General features: G+C 33.6%; 4 protein-coding genes across 5 annotated transcripts in view; 3 read left to right on the top strand and 1 right to left on the bottom strand.

Moving 5' to 3' along the window:
• Window positions 1-162: 162 nt before the first annotated feature.
• On the top strand, window positions 163-2,890 carry LOC106120732 (26S proteasome non-ATPase regulatory subunit 5). The gene is made up of 7 exons (XM_013316135.1): window positions 163-407; window positions 477-621; window positions 942-1,163; window positions 1,250-1,502; window positions 1,584-1,775; window positions 1,889-2,209; window positions 2,602-2,890. Exons 1-7 carry the CDS (start codon window positions 223-225, stop codon window positions 2,796-2,798), a joined length of 1,515 nt encoding a protein of 504 aa, XP_013171589.1. The 5' UTR covers window positions 163-222; the 3' UTR covers window positions 2,799-2,890.
• On the bottom strand, window positions 2,834-5,254 carry DnaJ-10 (DnaJ (Hsp40) homolog 10). Of its 2 annotated transcripts, none has more exons than XM_013316180.1 (5): window positions 5,023-5,254; window positions 4,458-4,724; window positions 3,644-3,771; window positions 3,326-3,461; window positions 2,834-3,085 (listed from the first exon to the last, which is right to left on the bottom strand). In XM_013316180.1, exons 1-5 carry the CDS (start codon window positions 5,111-5,113, stop codon window positions 2,916-2,918), a joined length of 792 nt encoding a protein of 263 aa, XP_013171634.1. In that variant the 5' UTR covers window positions 5,114-5,254; the 3' UTR covers window positions 2,834-2,915. The 2 variants fall into 2 exon arrangements, with proteins under 2 accessions (XP_013171634.1, XP_013171627.1); XM_013316173.1 differs by having other exon boundaries at window positions 3,320-3,461; window positions 5,023-5,252.
• A 438-nt stretch (window positions 5,255-5,692) lies between these two features.
• On the top strand, window positions 5,693-6,672 carry LOC106120764 (uncharacterized). Its single transcript, XM_013316192.1, has one exon. It carries the CDS (start codon window positions 5,797-5,799, stop codon window positions 6,583-6,585), a length of 789 nt encoding a protein of 262 aa, XP_013171646.1. The 5' UTR covers window positions 5,693-5,796; the 3' UTR covers window positions 6,586-6,672.
• A 5,220-nt stretch (window positions 6,673-11,892) lies between these two features.
• The window catches only part of hh (hedgehog signaling protein), a 38,458-nt gene continuing 37,253 nt past the window's right edge, over window positions 11,893-13,097 (top strand). The window contains exons 1-3 of the mRNA XM_013314959.1: window positions 11,893-11,927; window positions 11,975-12,027; window positions 12,384-12,778. Coding sequence (XP_013170413.1) covers window positions 11,893-11,927; window positions 11,975-12,027; window positions 12,384-12,778 — 483 coding nt within the window. The remainder of the gene's footprint in view (window positions 11,928-11,974; window positions 12,028-12,383; window positions 12,779-13,097) is intronic.

Raw genomic sequence — 13,097 nt, forward strand, 5'->3', positions numbered from 1 at the left:
ATATGTCTAGTAACTTGGAAGTAGTAGTCAGTCAGTATGTAATTAATAGGATATGTGAAAATATAATTTTTTGTTTTGTCCGAGATGGAATTTAATATTAATAATCTATAGAGACAAAGTCAAAACAAAACTCAAAGTCACTTTGATATTATCTGTGGCAATTGTTTTGACGTTTACTTAAGACTGTTTTTGTTTTCTCAATTTGTGTTCAATTTATTGAAAATGCCGAACGAAGACCGTGAGCTATTTCATAATTTTGTCACAAAACTTCAAACAGAAAATGACATAAAGCCAATTTTAAATGATATTAAAAATATGTTTAGTTTTAAACCACCTTCTAATGCTAAAAACACTCTTACTTGCCTTGGGGTGTCGAATATAATTCGGTGTCTGGATGTTCAGGATAAGTAAGTAATGTTATTAAAAACTTATAATAATTTAGTTCAACAACAGCTTTCAAAAATTTATATTTACAGGGCAAACGTAGATTTGACCTGTGAAGTTCTAAAAATATGCTTTGATAAATTTGGAGCAGGAGATGTAATAAAACATTTCACAGGTCATATCATGTATTTACTTCGTCATGACAAGGACTGTGTGAGAAGACTGGCTGTTGATGAGGTAAGAAAGAGGTTTATGTTTGAATTAGTATGGTTATTAAATTGCAAAGTATGGGTTTTCTATTAAATATGTGAACCGCGTCATCTTTTTGCCGGCTCAAGGTTAGCTGCACGCTTCGCAGTACGCCTCCCGCATCCCTTTGCGTCTTATCAGAGCCATGTTTTTGTGACGGAATCTCATTTAAGAAAATTTTTATAAGGAATGGAGTTGGTTTCCCTTTTGATAACATATGAAGTAACATTTCAACAGACTTGCTATTAAAATTATCTTAACTAAGAAAACATGCAAGTCATTTTCATTAATTATTTATATAATTTCAGGTGTTCAAGTCAGTGAAAACTGATCAAACATCCTTTCCAGTTGCTCAGTACATTGATGTGTTTGTAGCTGTTGCACAAATGATTTGTGATAAAGATGTAGGAGTGGCAAACAAAGCTGTCACTATCACATCTGATTTGCCTCCTGAAGTATATCCTAAAATCTTAGAAGAAATGAAGATTGCATTGGATGAAAACAGTAGCTCTAAATGTAATGCTTATGAAGTATGTTGTGTCATGTTGTCTATCATATATTAGTAGTTAGTAGGGTTGTAATTAATTACTGCACTGTAATTTTTTTTAATTTTCAGGTAGTCTGCAATATAGCTATGAAATCACCAGAGTTATTTACTTTATGTGTTGAACAAGGATATATTGACCATATGATTTCAGAACTTAGCACAGATGATATTTTATATCAGCTTAATATTCTTGAATTGTTGTCTAGATTTGCTGTCAAACCATATGGCATTCATTATTTAGTAAAAGAAGGTGGTTTGGATAAAATTTCCACACTTATTGGGAATATGCAAAGCAACCCTCTTGGTGGGCTCATGTTACCAGGTAATTTTACACTATGCATTACAGTATGTATTCAACAAATTATGTAATGTCTTATAATATTTAATTAATCACCTTTTACAGGCTATCTGAAATTCTTTGGAAGTATTGCACATCATTATCCAAAAGAAATATTTGCTAAGTATCCAGTATTTTTGAATTCGCTATTTGAAGCAATTGAGTCCAGTGACCAGTCAGTGCAATTGTCAGTGGCCTTAGATACATTAGGCTTCATTGGCACAACCATTGAAGGAAAATTGTGCTTGGCTGCAGTTGGTAAGACTAGTTTTTCTGCAATGGGGAGACAAAATTTAATATGCAGCTATTGGCATTCACCAAAAATTGCAAATGTTAAATATAAACTAATATGGTTAATTTTTTTTTCATAGGAGCTCAGTTTATTCAAGCTGTAGATAAAGTTGGAGATTTGATAAAAAATGGTATTACAGAAATAAAGGTTAGATCACTGAATTGTTTAGCCAGTTTAATCAGTGTGGAAAGGGATAAGGCAAAATCTAATCCGATCGATCATAGAGTTACATTAATGACAAGGGAATGGTTTAGAAGCCTTAATAAACCAAATGGAGCAATGGAGTTTCTGTTTGAAACAGTCAAGAATCCTTTCCCTGATATAAAATTAGCTGCGTTTATTCTACTTGATGCTGTATGCCAACACATATGGGGTGAACAGGATGTTGCACGAGTTGCAGGTAATTATAGGAATTTTCACCTGACTGGCTTTACATATAATGTATACATATGTTGTGATAGACGAAAAATAAATCAATACTATTTTTATTTTAAAAATTTAATAAAAAAAATGGTATAGCCTTATAAGGAACTTTGCAGGGCATATTAAGACTGAGTACTTAATCTTAACAAGTGAGGTGGTTTGAATTACTTTTATCACATTCATAATAGCAATACAATAACATCCCTTCAACTCTAAATTTAACTTTCAAATCTAAATACAAATTATTTTTATAAGTTTGCCTGTGTATTCAATACCATACAATTTTTTTATGGGGAACCTTAAGGGGGGTGAATTGGACTAGTATTAAGTGTATATTACTGCATATGCATAATACTTTTTAATTTTTAGGTTTTGTGGAGTACCTTTTAGACCGCTCTGTAGGTGATACAAAGGAAGCAAAAGAAGCACGATATGACATCATCAAAAGATTGGCCCATTCATCTGCATTTGAATCCAATATACTTACAAGATTACAAAAATATGTAGAGGAAGGCCCATTTTATATGGAAACAAATTTGCAAGTTGCAATGGAGGAAGGAGACTGATATTTTATTGTACTTTTGTTAAATGCCATATTATGTTTTTTTTTTCAAGAATAAATTACAGGATGTAATATTGAACAAAATAATTTATAACATTGGAAGTTAATTAAATATGTTCTGTTAATTCTTTCTTTTCCTTTTTGGACCTTTTGCTTCTGATGGTGCTTTACGCTTGGTCGCCTTAGTCTTCTTGCCACCATATTTTGCAGCAATGTCATCAATCAAGGAATCCATTTCTATTGATCTTGATTGTTGTCGTTGTTTTATCATTTCTTCCAAACTATTTTTACCTAAATAAGTAATGTCATAGTTAAATTATGTGGTAGAAATCTTTTATACCATAATAGATAGCAATAATTATTTAAATTTAACCATATAAGTTTGAAATTATTATTTTTTTTTATTAGAACATATTCTAAAACTTTTTAAATTGTTCTTAGAATTTATTTTATTGCTTAAGCGAATTATATATTTACAAATAACTTATATAGAAAAATATGTATATATAAAATGTATATTGATACCTGAACCTAAACCTAATTCAGATTTCAGTTCCTCCGCTTCTTTTGCTTCCTTCTTTATTTTTGCAGTTCTCTTCTGGCGCTTTTTGTTTGACTCATTTGTGAATTTTTTATATGCTGGAATTTCTTCACTTTCAATCATTTCCTATAAAAAATAAATTGTTGGATAAGTGACTTATCTATTAGATAGTCATATTATGACTAAACATGTAACTCTTTCACATTTTAGAATGAGGAGAAGTATTCATAATCAACCATAATGCATAATTACAAATGGAAACATGAGATGGTTATGAAAAAGGTGATTTTATGTTTAAATTTATTTACCGTCAGAATTTCTTTGATCCTAGATTCATGCTCTAATCGATCAAACTGATATTGATCGAGAATATAGTCCATATCACCTTTTCCTTTAAGATATGAACTTTTTAGGTCATCTTTTTCTTCTTGAGAACCTACATAAAATAATAGCTATGAAAATTGGATAGTTATCAACAGATACAATCCAATGAGTTATGAAATGTATTAGGATCCTGTGTAAATAATTTTTGATAATTTTTTTTTTATTGGTGTAGTGTATGCATAAACGTGGTGTTGTTTGTCTCGAGCGTACACGCCATAAGTACATGCCGGAGAGAGGGGACGTCAGTCGATGTCAGACCTTTGAGTCTGCAACACGTGTTGGTATGTGAACGAGCCAAATAAAACGCAACGAATGCTACAAGTGGGAAACAAGGCCATCCATAGTTCATAGTAGGAATAATAGCTCTTATTCTGATTCTGAAGTACTGCTTCACAAATTATAATATATGAGTGTTAGCTGTTATTAATTACATTTAAATAAACAATTGGGGTTTGTACTAATGTTTGGCAATTCCAAACAATAGTACTACTACTTTTATTTGTAGATAAACCTTGTGTAAATGCGAAAAAATTTAAATGAAATACAACACAAATTTCATTGCTGCTCAGGCTCTAGAATAACACAACCTGGAATATTTAATGTGCCAGCAAATTCATATATCACAGAATCTAGTACAACAAAATCTACTGATTATAAAACATGCAATTGTGTCACTATTTACTGTATTTATTCACTGTGGACAAAGGATTCTCTAAATGCAATAATAAATAAATTTACCAATATATTTTTTTTCATAAGCTATTATGTCTTCTTCAGTTACTGTTTTAAACAATCCTCTCCAATAAACTGACCAATCACGTTCAAAACTTAAATCATCATCGTCAACACATTTTGTTTCATCATAGATAGCTCTCTTTTCCTTGTCATTGAGAATGGCATGTACCGCACCCAAGACTTTAAACTTCTCGGTAGCTTCAAGTTTCTCATCTTCACTAACTCTGTCAGGGTGTATTTTTAGAGATAACTTATGATAGGCTTTTTTTACTGAAATTTTTTAAAAACAAATAAGTAACATAATGGTATAAATACTTTGGGCATGAAAAGAGCACTATTTTTCATTGAAGTTGTTTGACTTGTATACTATTTTTTAAATACTTGGCGTCTTAAATTCAGCTGCGCTGTGGAGATTCGTTCTTGCATCTCTAAGCGCCATTGCGCCTATTATAAGTTATGAGTCAAAGATTTTGGTGACAATGATTTTGGTGTCAATTAATTATATAGTCAATAAAATACTTGCTTCGGAGTAAATTGAAATATTTTATAAATAAAAAATAAACATTACCTTCTTTCTCTGTAGCCTTCTCAGGTATTTGAAAAACTTCGTATAGGTTAGACGTATTGAAATACTTTTCGCATAATTGTAAAAGGCCCATTGCGTAATTTGGTATTCAACTTACGCTAAAATGTTGTTTATCGGATCGTTTAATATAAGGATTGACAAAAAAATTTCAAGCGAAATAACGAACGTCACAATTAAACGTATGTTTATGACTTTTGAAATGACAATGACATAAGTATATTCCCGCCAAAACAATAGACACAATAAAAGTTTTTTTTATTTTCTCTATGACCAAAACAAAATTGCTCTTTGTCGTGGTTGTTTATGGTTTTAAAAAGGATTTTCTTTGATAACAGAGAAACGGACTAGGCAAGGAGTCGATGGGCCAACGCGCCCGCCGCACTGACGTCTGATATTATCAGTATGTTGCTTTGCTTTAATTTGCTTTGTATGGCTAACTACATGTGGTTGTCGTATGATTGCGCCTCATTTCCTCGTAGATATTTTTGCAATGTATTAAGAAAATTAACATAACGCGGACACTGGTCCGAATTAATAAATATTAACGCTTTTCAATGGTAATTTTATCGTATGAAAATCTCCTTTTAGTCATAGAAAATATAGTGAAATAAATTGATCAATTAGTCAACGTCATTATAAACTTTTTAGTGCAGTATACATGATTTTTTTTCATAAATGTTGAATTGACGTGAGCTTTCATATTTGCTTGTACCTACTTTTAAACAAATTTACAATTTTGAAATATTTTTATTTAAAATGGATAGTGCCAATCTTGCAAGTGGCGATACCAATGAATGTAGCAAACACACATCACCTAGACCATCGGGAGAAGGAATTCATACATCTATAATAGAAGACGTGAACAACAAAGATATGAATCTTAATGAAATAACTCCAAAGGACATAGATGATAATGAAATAAATTTGAAAGAACGTATAGCACAGTGTAGAAGTTTAATTGAATCTTTAAAGCATGAGCTTAGCGAAGAAAAGTCCAAATTAGAAAATGAAAGCAAACCGACGCAGGCAGAAATATCTAGGATGAATCCTGGTACATCAGATGATGACAAGCTAAATACGAATGTATATCGAGAGGAGGCAAACTCGAGGAAAGATCTTGAACTAAATTCATATTCTTCTTGTATGGATAACAGATTAAATTGCGATGAAAACTTGATTGAATATGAGAAGCAACTTCAGCGCTATCAAAACACTTTGAATATGGCACAGATAGAAAAGAAAAACGCTATACGAAAACAAATGCTCTCGAAAGCTTTCAATCTAAAACTTCTTGAAGTTGAGAACCAATGTAACATAGAGTTACTTCGTGTAAAACAAAGTCTTCAGTGTTTGAAACCTTTACAGATGATTGCGAATAAATGGAAAACTCACACTGATGAACCGTACGATTTGAATAATTATGAACTGATTCCAAGATATCCAGAAATCAATTCTGACGCATTCAGTGACTTTAATAAAACAGCTGCTGATTTGGATATGAAAATTGCCGACAAGTTTGAAAATCGCTTAGAACGTACTGATTAGACGGTTATTTAATGCTATTTGAAAAAAAATCTAATTATTTTAGACCTGTTTGCACCATATCGAATTAAACACCTTTTGTAAAAATTTGCGTATGGTTTTAATTTTTTTTGCAGTTTTTGGATGATAGCAGTACCCTTGAAGATGTATAAGTATATTACGAAATCCGAAAGTGAAATATATTTTTATTAGCTGTCGTCAGCTTAAATTTAAAAGAAGCTTCATTAACAGCCTTTGTGTTCTTCCAGACTGTGTTCATTACATATGCCTCAGTGAGATCCGTTTATCTGCTCTGGGGATACCTCGGATTTAGACTTATTTTTAATAAATACCAATAATAATATTCCACATACAATATTTAAAAGATGTTTCTGCTTTAATTAGCTTCAATTTAATCAGTAACCTGAATTAAATTTAAAATATAAACCTCAATTAAATTAAGGAGACCTGTAACACAGTTTAAAAATCAGTTATTTTAAAAAAAATCGAATTACCACTTCCGCGTGGACCATAAAATAGTGTTAAATATGTGCATAAAATTAATTCACATTCACCTGTAATTTAATTGAACGAAAAGGGTGCGAAAATCAGATTTCAATAAATCAAAAGTCGAAGAGGACCTCCAAAGTGGACCACACACATCGAGGCACGCGCTTCGAATGCTGCTTACTTTTTCTTCTTGCCGCCGAGCGCCGGTCGCGCAACTTCGGACATAGTCGGCCCCCGTTCGGAAGGCGACCCTGTCGACATGAAATTCGTCCGCCGTGTGTCCGTGCGCCGTGAGTGCCTGCGCCTGCGCCTCGCTACCTTCAGTTACGAACTTGAATTTTATTTTAATAAGATTCCAATTTGTCAATTAGAGGGCAACGCATGATCCGAACTGGTTTGACTCCTTTACACTTTGTATCTTTATAAACTAATGTGCATTTATATGGCTCTAAAGGACGAAAATTTGTGGTGATAGAAATTTTAAAACTTACTAAATATCAAACATAAAATGTTTTTACGCGTTTTTAAAAATGTTGGTCAATTTAATAACCTTTAGCGTCTTTGTACAATTATTGCTTTTGTCGGGGAAATCTTAAATTAAAATATTTGCATTCCAACATAACTCACTGCTTCTGTCTGATGACATGATGATTCATCATCAGTTTTTATCTGCCTACTGCTGACACTATGCATGAAAGAATTTTCATACTTTAGAATTTAATAAAATAAATATTAATAACAATAATCAACGAATGTCATATCGTAATATTTTAATGTTATATAAAGTGAGAATTATTTAATGAAAAAATAATCAAAGTTACAATATAAACGTTTAGACACGTTCTTTAAAAAATAGGATTCGAATAATCGACAAAAGGCTAGCGAACTCGGATCTAGGCATTCTAATCAATATGGACCCTCGTTCTTGTTACCAATCTGGATATTTTGCCTTTTTATTTGGACTTCAAGCGCTTTATAAGAACTTTTGGCGGCATGTTTCTTAAATATCTTTTATAATACCGTGATGGAATTTGACAGCTATGCTAAAATTTGTTTAATTTTTATTTTCACATTTTTATTTTTATTTTCCTTTGTGGTATGGTGCGTACCATTCATGATGGAATATCAATTTGTACATTCAGTTAGATTTTATTTCAAAATCGACTTAATATCCTAAGTTATAACTAGTATTAAAAATAACTAAACTAAACTAAATCTAAACTTTACTTAAATTTTGATTGAAATTTATAAGAGCAACCGTATTATCTGTTCGAGCATAAATCGAATAGAATCCATTCGTCATTAATATTCCCGCATTACATTTGACTGAGTGAGCCACCGGACGAATGTGAGTACTTTGAGAGCTTTATGGTAGAGTAAACAGTTTAAAACACTAGAGAGCCGGGCGTATTGGTTCAGCACTCTCCTCCATTAGTCTCCGCCGACACCTCGGTCGGACTTTTGTCGAAAATATTGTTTGCTCTGGCACAGAGTCGTAGGTGCCGGCGCGACACTTGCTATAGTTTGTTTTGGCTGCCTTTAAGCGGCTTGACAGATCACTAGTGTTATTTTACATGATCGAAACCCTCACCAGTAAGGTTCCGTAGCCTTTTAAAAATAAAAAAGAGTGATTTTAAATTAAACCCAGGAAAAAATGGTAAAATTTTCGTGAGACATTTTATTATTCGGCATCACTTGATAAATAAGTCATAGAAAACGAATTTTCAATTATAAAATTTTTTAATGCCTTTACAAGTTATATTTACAAATTGCTTTATATTTGTAGTTTTATATAAGAAAGACATTAGTATTAAATTAAGTAAGTATTAGTAAGTAAGTAAGTATTAAATTAGTTATTAAATTAAGCATTTTATGAATGAACAGATATCATATCGAAGCAATAATACCCTTGCTTATTGGCTTAGTTTATTGCGTGTGAATGATGGGTATTGTACCTCTGGACACTTGCTTAGTGGTTTGCCGCTATCAGCGCAGGCGCCGATATTTATGTAAAAAAATGAAAAGAGGTCATAAACGTTGTCCTTATATCTCACTGTTACGTCACTTCCTACCTTTTCTTTTACTAATTACTCATTATTAACAGTTACACGTAAAAATGCAGGTGTAGACTTGATTTTTTTTTGCAGTAACAGATAAATGCAACGCGGAGGAAGTAAAAAACAGTTTTCTTTAGTTTACGAACGGATTAAAGTAAGCGTTGAATAGATGTTAAAGTCATTGATAAGAGGCGTTCGGAAATGCGGAATGTTGGTTCCCAAGCTCAAGACATTCACGCTTTTTTTCTATTTTATCTGCAACTATTACTATATGGGTTCGTCACTTCTGGGTATATTCGATAAAGAATGTTGTGAACCTTTGTTCTGGTTTTCGATAAAACGTAGTTAATAATAATAGATTGGTAACCAGTTAGTCTGTTCCTTGGAATCAGATCTATTTTCTAAAAACTGTTAATGTTTAAATTTAAAAACATTAAAGGCGTGAACATTTAAAACAAGTCTTTTTTGTGAATCTAATTTTAAACAAATTATTTCTTAATTTATTTTTATGCAAATGTGAACTTTTTCAAATCAATTTCAGCATTTTACCAATCTTTGGACCCAAAAAATTGACATAGAACTTTTTAGCACTGAAATTGATACATGAAAGTGAACTATCTGGAAATTAAAAACTGTTCACGTTGTGTATTAAAACTATAAAACTGAATAATATAATGTGTGTACTGAATTACGCTGTGTTGTTGTGGATTCGCATGTACTCAGATGTGCTTGCGCAAGCCGACATCGATTGTTGTGGTTACCGCGATAATATGTTACGTAAGAACATAGATTTCGTAAAAACTTTAAAACATATTACTATAATGTACTATGCTATACATACATACTGTAATCTCATAAATGCTATGTAGTTATTGAGCATTGTATGGGATGTTTCGTATCTTCCGAGCGAGTGTTTGTTTCGGGATAAAAACAAAACATGAATCCATATGACTTATGGGCTGATTATGCGCGCCATGCATTTTATTGTACAAACTCGTCGCAATGCGTACAAATTATCCTAAACGGGCAGTCTCTGTTATGTAAATGTGCATATAAATTTCCCTCTAAAGCGACCATTTTCTAGGTCAGAGTTGAAAGGGAAGCCGAGCCGTTGTTTCTTTGAGTGTAAATCTAGTAATGGGTATCTTGACCCTAAATGAATATATTTAAAAAACTTGTACATTTTTATGACAAATTGATTTTATCATTATTTTTTTTTGTATTTTTGATGAAGACTGCGTCGTTAAATAATATGTTTTGTTCTTAAATTTTTTACAACTTAGTAAAAGTCTACAAGGTAACAAGTTTAGCAGCAAACTCTGATGCTCTATAAAATTTAACTTGATTTCTTTTTTAAACAACTAATATTTTTTAACACTTTAAAAATTTCTAAAGAACGTTAATACTAGAATATTTGGCAAGTGTGTAGTCCCCGCCGACGCTTTACAAAATATAATGTAAATGCAAATGTAGTTTATATTAAGTGATAAAATCAGGCGTCGCGTAGTTCTTTGTGATAGGAGTAACATACAAGAGGGTCATATTTTCAGGGGTAATGTATGTTTATACACTATTGTATAAATCCTGCCGTACCCATAGTCTGATGCTATTGTACTCTTGCCTTATTTAATTTAACAAGAAAATTATAAACAATGAATGAGCACATCGTTTACTATAATTATGAAAAGAGATTCTCGTTATCTTTGAAGTGTTACATTGTCCAGACAATTGGTTTCAGTTCTCTACAAACACTTATCTAGACTTTAGGCGGCGGTGCTAACGTATTCTCAAATATACCTATATGGATACTCAGACGAATACAAACAATAGATCGTTAACAGCTCAATACCTCATATTTGTGTGACATCGTGGTAAATACGTTGAAGTCCTAATTGTGTTTCCCCACTTAACATCCACCGACGTACAAATCTTTAAACATGACCTGGGATTGGTGGTATTTAGTCTATGTAACGTGAATTTATTTTCAGTAATGTTTACATGTGGCATGTACATACAATAGCTGTTAATTGCTTACTTCCAGCCTGTATATAGTTAATGTTCGGAAAAACCGTCACCGAAAAACCCGTTGGTTTCTGACACGAATCATCTGTATGAAACATATCGTCATCTCTGTCGTTATCTTTGACAAAACAGAGATAACATTATGTTTTAAACGGCGTTTTTGGTCTCAGAAACTCACAGTCAGAGCACATGATTATTGTGTTAACAATCTTTTAGCTCAGTTCAATGTTTTATTTGCATATGATCGTACGCGTTTCTGGTTTTCCTAAGTCGCGTTTCCGTGATTGTAAAATGTAACAATTTTGTTTATATAGGTTATTAAAATAACGTAGACCCTTTTTTACCAGCGTCTGTTTTCATTTCCACTGATGCGGCTTCAAATACGAATAGTATAGAAATGAATATGTAGTAGTCGCGTGCGTCTAGTCACTTTATATACGCTATAAATAAAAAAAGGTATTTCTAAGGTTCTTATAAAGTTCGTAAAACGTTTCATTTACGCATAAAGTTAACCAAGTACTTTTTAAAAACATTCAAAATAAAAACGAATCCTACAAATATAAAAAAGAATAGAAGTCATAGTCGATACAGGTTAACAAATCACTACCACGCGTTATAAAAAAAGGTGAAACTAAAAGAAAATAAACATCGAAAATAGTTAAAATTAAAAGTTGTTAATTTAAATAAAAAAATCTTTGCTCAATGACATAAAGTTTAAAGTGATTCTCAATATTATAATAGAATGCATACATACTTTGAACAACCGAATAAAGGAAGGTATGTTTTTTCCAGTTACCTCACTAATTCAATAATTTTGTTTATAGCAGACCGAGCTTGACGCGCGGCAGTACGCGACGTCAACAATATTGTCAAAGAAGTAACTTCAAAAACTTTCGCGTTTTATAAAAGTGTAATATTAAAAACTGTATTGTATCAAGTGAAATTAAATGTGCTAAAATTATTTTTCTACCTGAGTATGTTTAAGCTTCAAAATCTTCGTTATCGATATTATGTAAATCTAGATTATAGATGTTACTTAAATAATGTTACACATTATTGTAATTTAATAAAACGAGGAAATTAAGAAGACGTCGAACATTTATGAGAGGAATTTGTACAGGATCGGTGAATGGAATGTTTTGAAGCAGCGAAATGAGAGGCGAGCGCGGTAACCGCCGTGTGCGCGGTGTCCGTGGCGATGGTGGCGCGGGTGGTGCGGTGGCGCGCGCCCAGGGGATGCAGGCCGGGCCGGTGGTGGCCGGGCGGCCGCGCCGGACTCTCGGGCTCAGTGTCGCTCTGATCGCGGCGCGCGTTGGTCGTGCGTCGAGCGCGCGTGGAGTGATGTCTGCGAGATGAGGCTGTCGCTGGTGCTACTGTGGCTGGGCGCGGCGGCGGCGTGCGGGCCGGGCCGCGGCTTCACCCGCCGCCACGGGCCGCGCCGCATCACGCCCCTTGTCTTCAACCAGCACGACCCCAACATCGGCGAGAACTCCAAGTCCGCCAGCGGGCCCCCCGAGGGCCGCATCACCAGGGACGACGAGAAGTTCAGAGACTTGGTGCCTAACTACAACCCTGACATCGACTTCAGGGATGACGAGGGCACGGGCGCCGACCGTCTCATGACACAAGTAAGTGCATTCGAGTGTTATAGTTCTTGATTGATAAGGTTTTCATGCGAGTTTCCATGTGTGACGGTCGACGATTTAAAGTTGGCCGTTGTTGAAACAATGGGTTTCATGAGGCGTCCTCTGTTTTGAAAACGGGTCCTCAGTGCGCGGGCAGGGACAATCGCCGGTGTAAACATTACCGTCCGCGGAACAATGGGGACAAATTGCGGGCGTTACGGTAGCTTCGTAGCGAGTGTTACGATTGTAGCGCGGCAATTACGCAGCCATCGACAACAAACGTTTTGTCTCTGTGACTAATGGATGAATGATGAATTCTTTT

This window comes from Papilio xuthus, unplaced genomic scaffold, assembly GCF_000836235.2.
Source record: "Papilio xuthus unplaced genomic scaffold, Pxut_1.1 DF829129.1, whole genome shotgun sequence".
Taxonomy (NCBI): Eukaryota; Metazoa; Arthropoda; class Insecta; order Lepidoptera; family Papilionidae; genus Papilio; species Papilio xuthus.

Bases quoted from the DNA above. Each gene is read 5' to 3' on its own strand.
- LOC106120732 (XM_013316135.1), top strand. From the start codon at position 223: ATGCCGAACGAAGACCGTGAGCTATTTCATAATTTTGTCACAAAACTT. The intron at 622-941 runs GTAAGAAAGAGG...ATATAATTTCAG, and splicing joins GAAGACTGGCTGTTGATGAG to GTGTTCAAGTCAGTGAAAAC. The intron at 2,210-2,601 runs GTAATTATAGGA...TTTAATTTTTAG, and splicing joins GGATGTTGCACGAGTTGCAG to GTTTTGTGGAGTACCTTTTA.
- DnaJ-10 (XM_013316173.1), bottom strand. From the start codon at position 5,113: ATGGGCCTTTTACAATTATGCGAAAAGTATTTCAATACGTCTAACCTA. The intron at 3,772-4,457 runs GTAAATTTATTT...TATTTTATGTAG, and splicing joins TTATGAAAAAAAATATATTG to GTTCTCAAGAAGAAAAAGAT. The intron at 3,086-3,319 runs GTATCAATATAC...TTACTTATTTAG, and splicing joins TGAATTAGGTTTAGGTTCAG to GTAAAAATAGTTTGGAAGAA.
- LOC106120764 (XM_013316192.1), top strand. From the start codon at position 5,797: ATGGATAGTGCCAATCTTGCAAGTGGCGATACCAATGAATGTAGCAAA.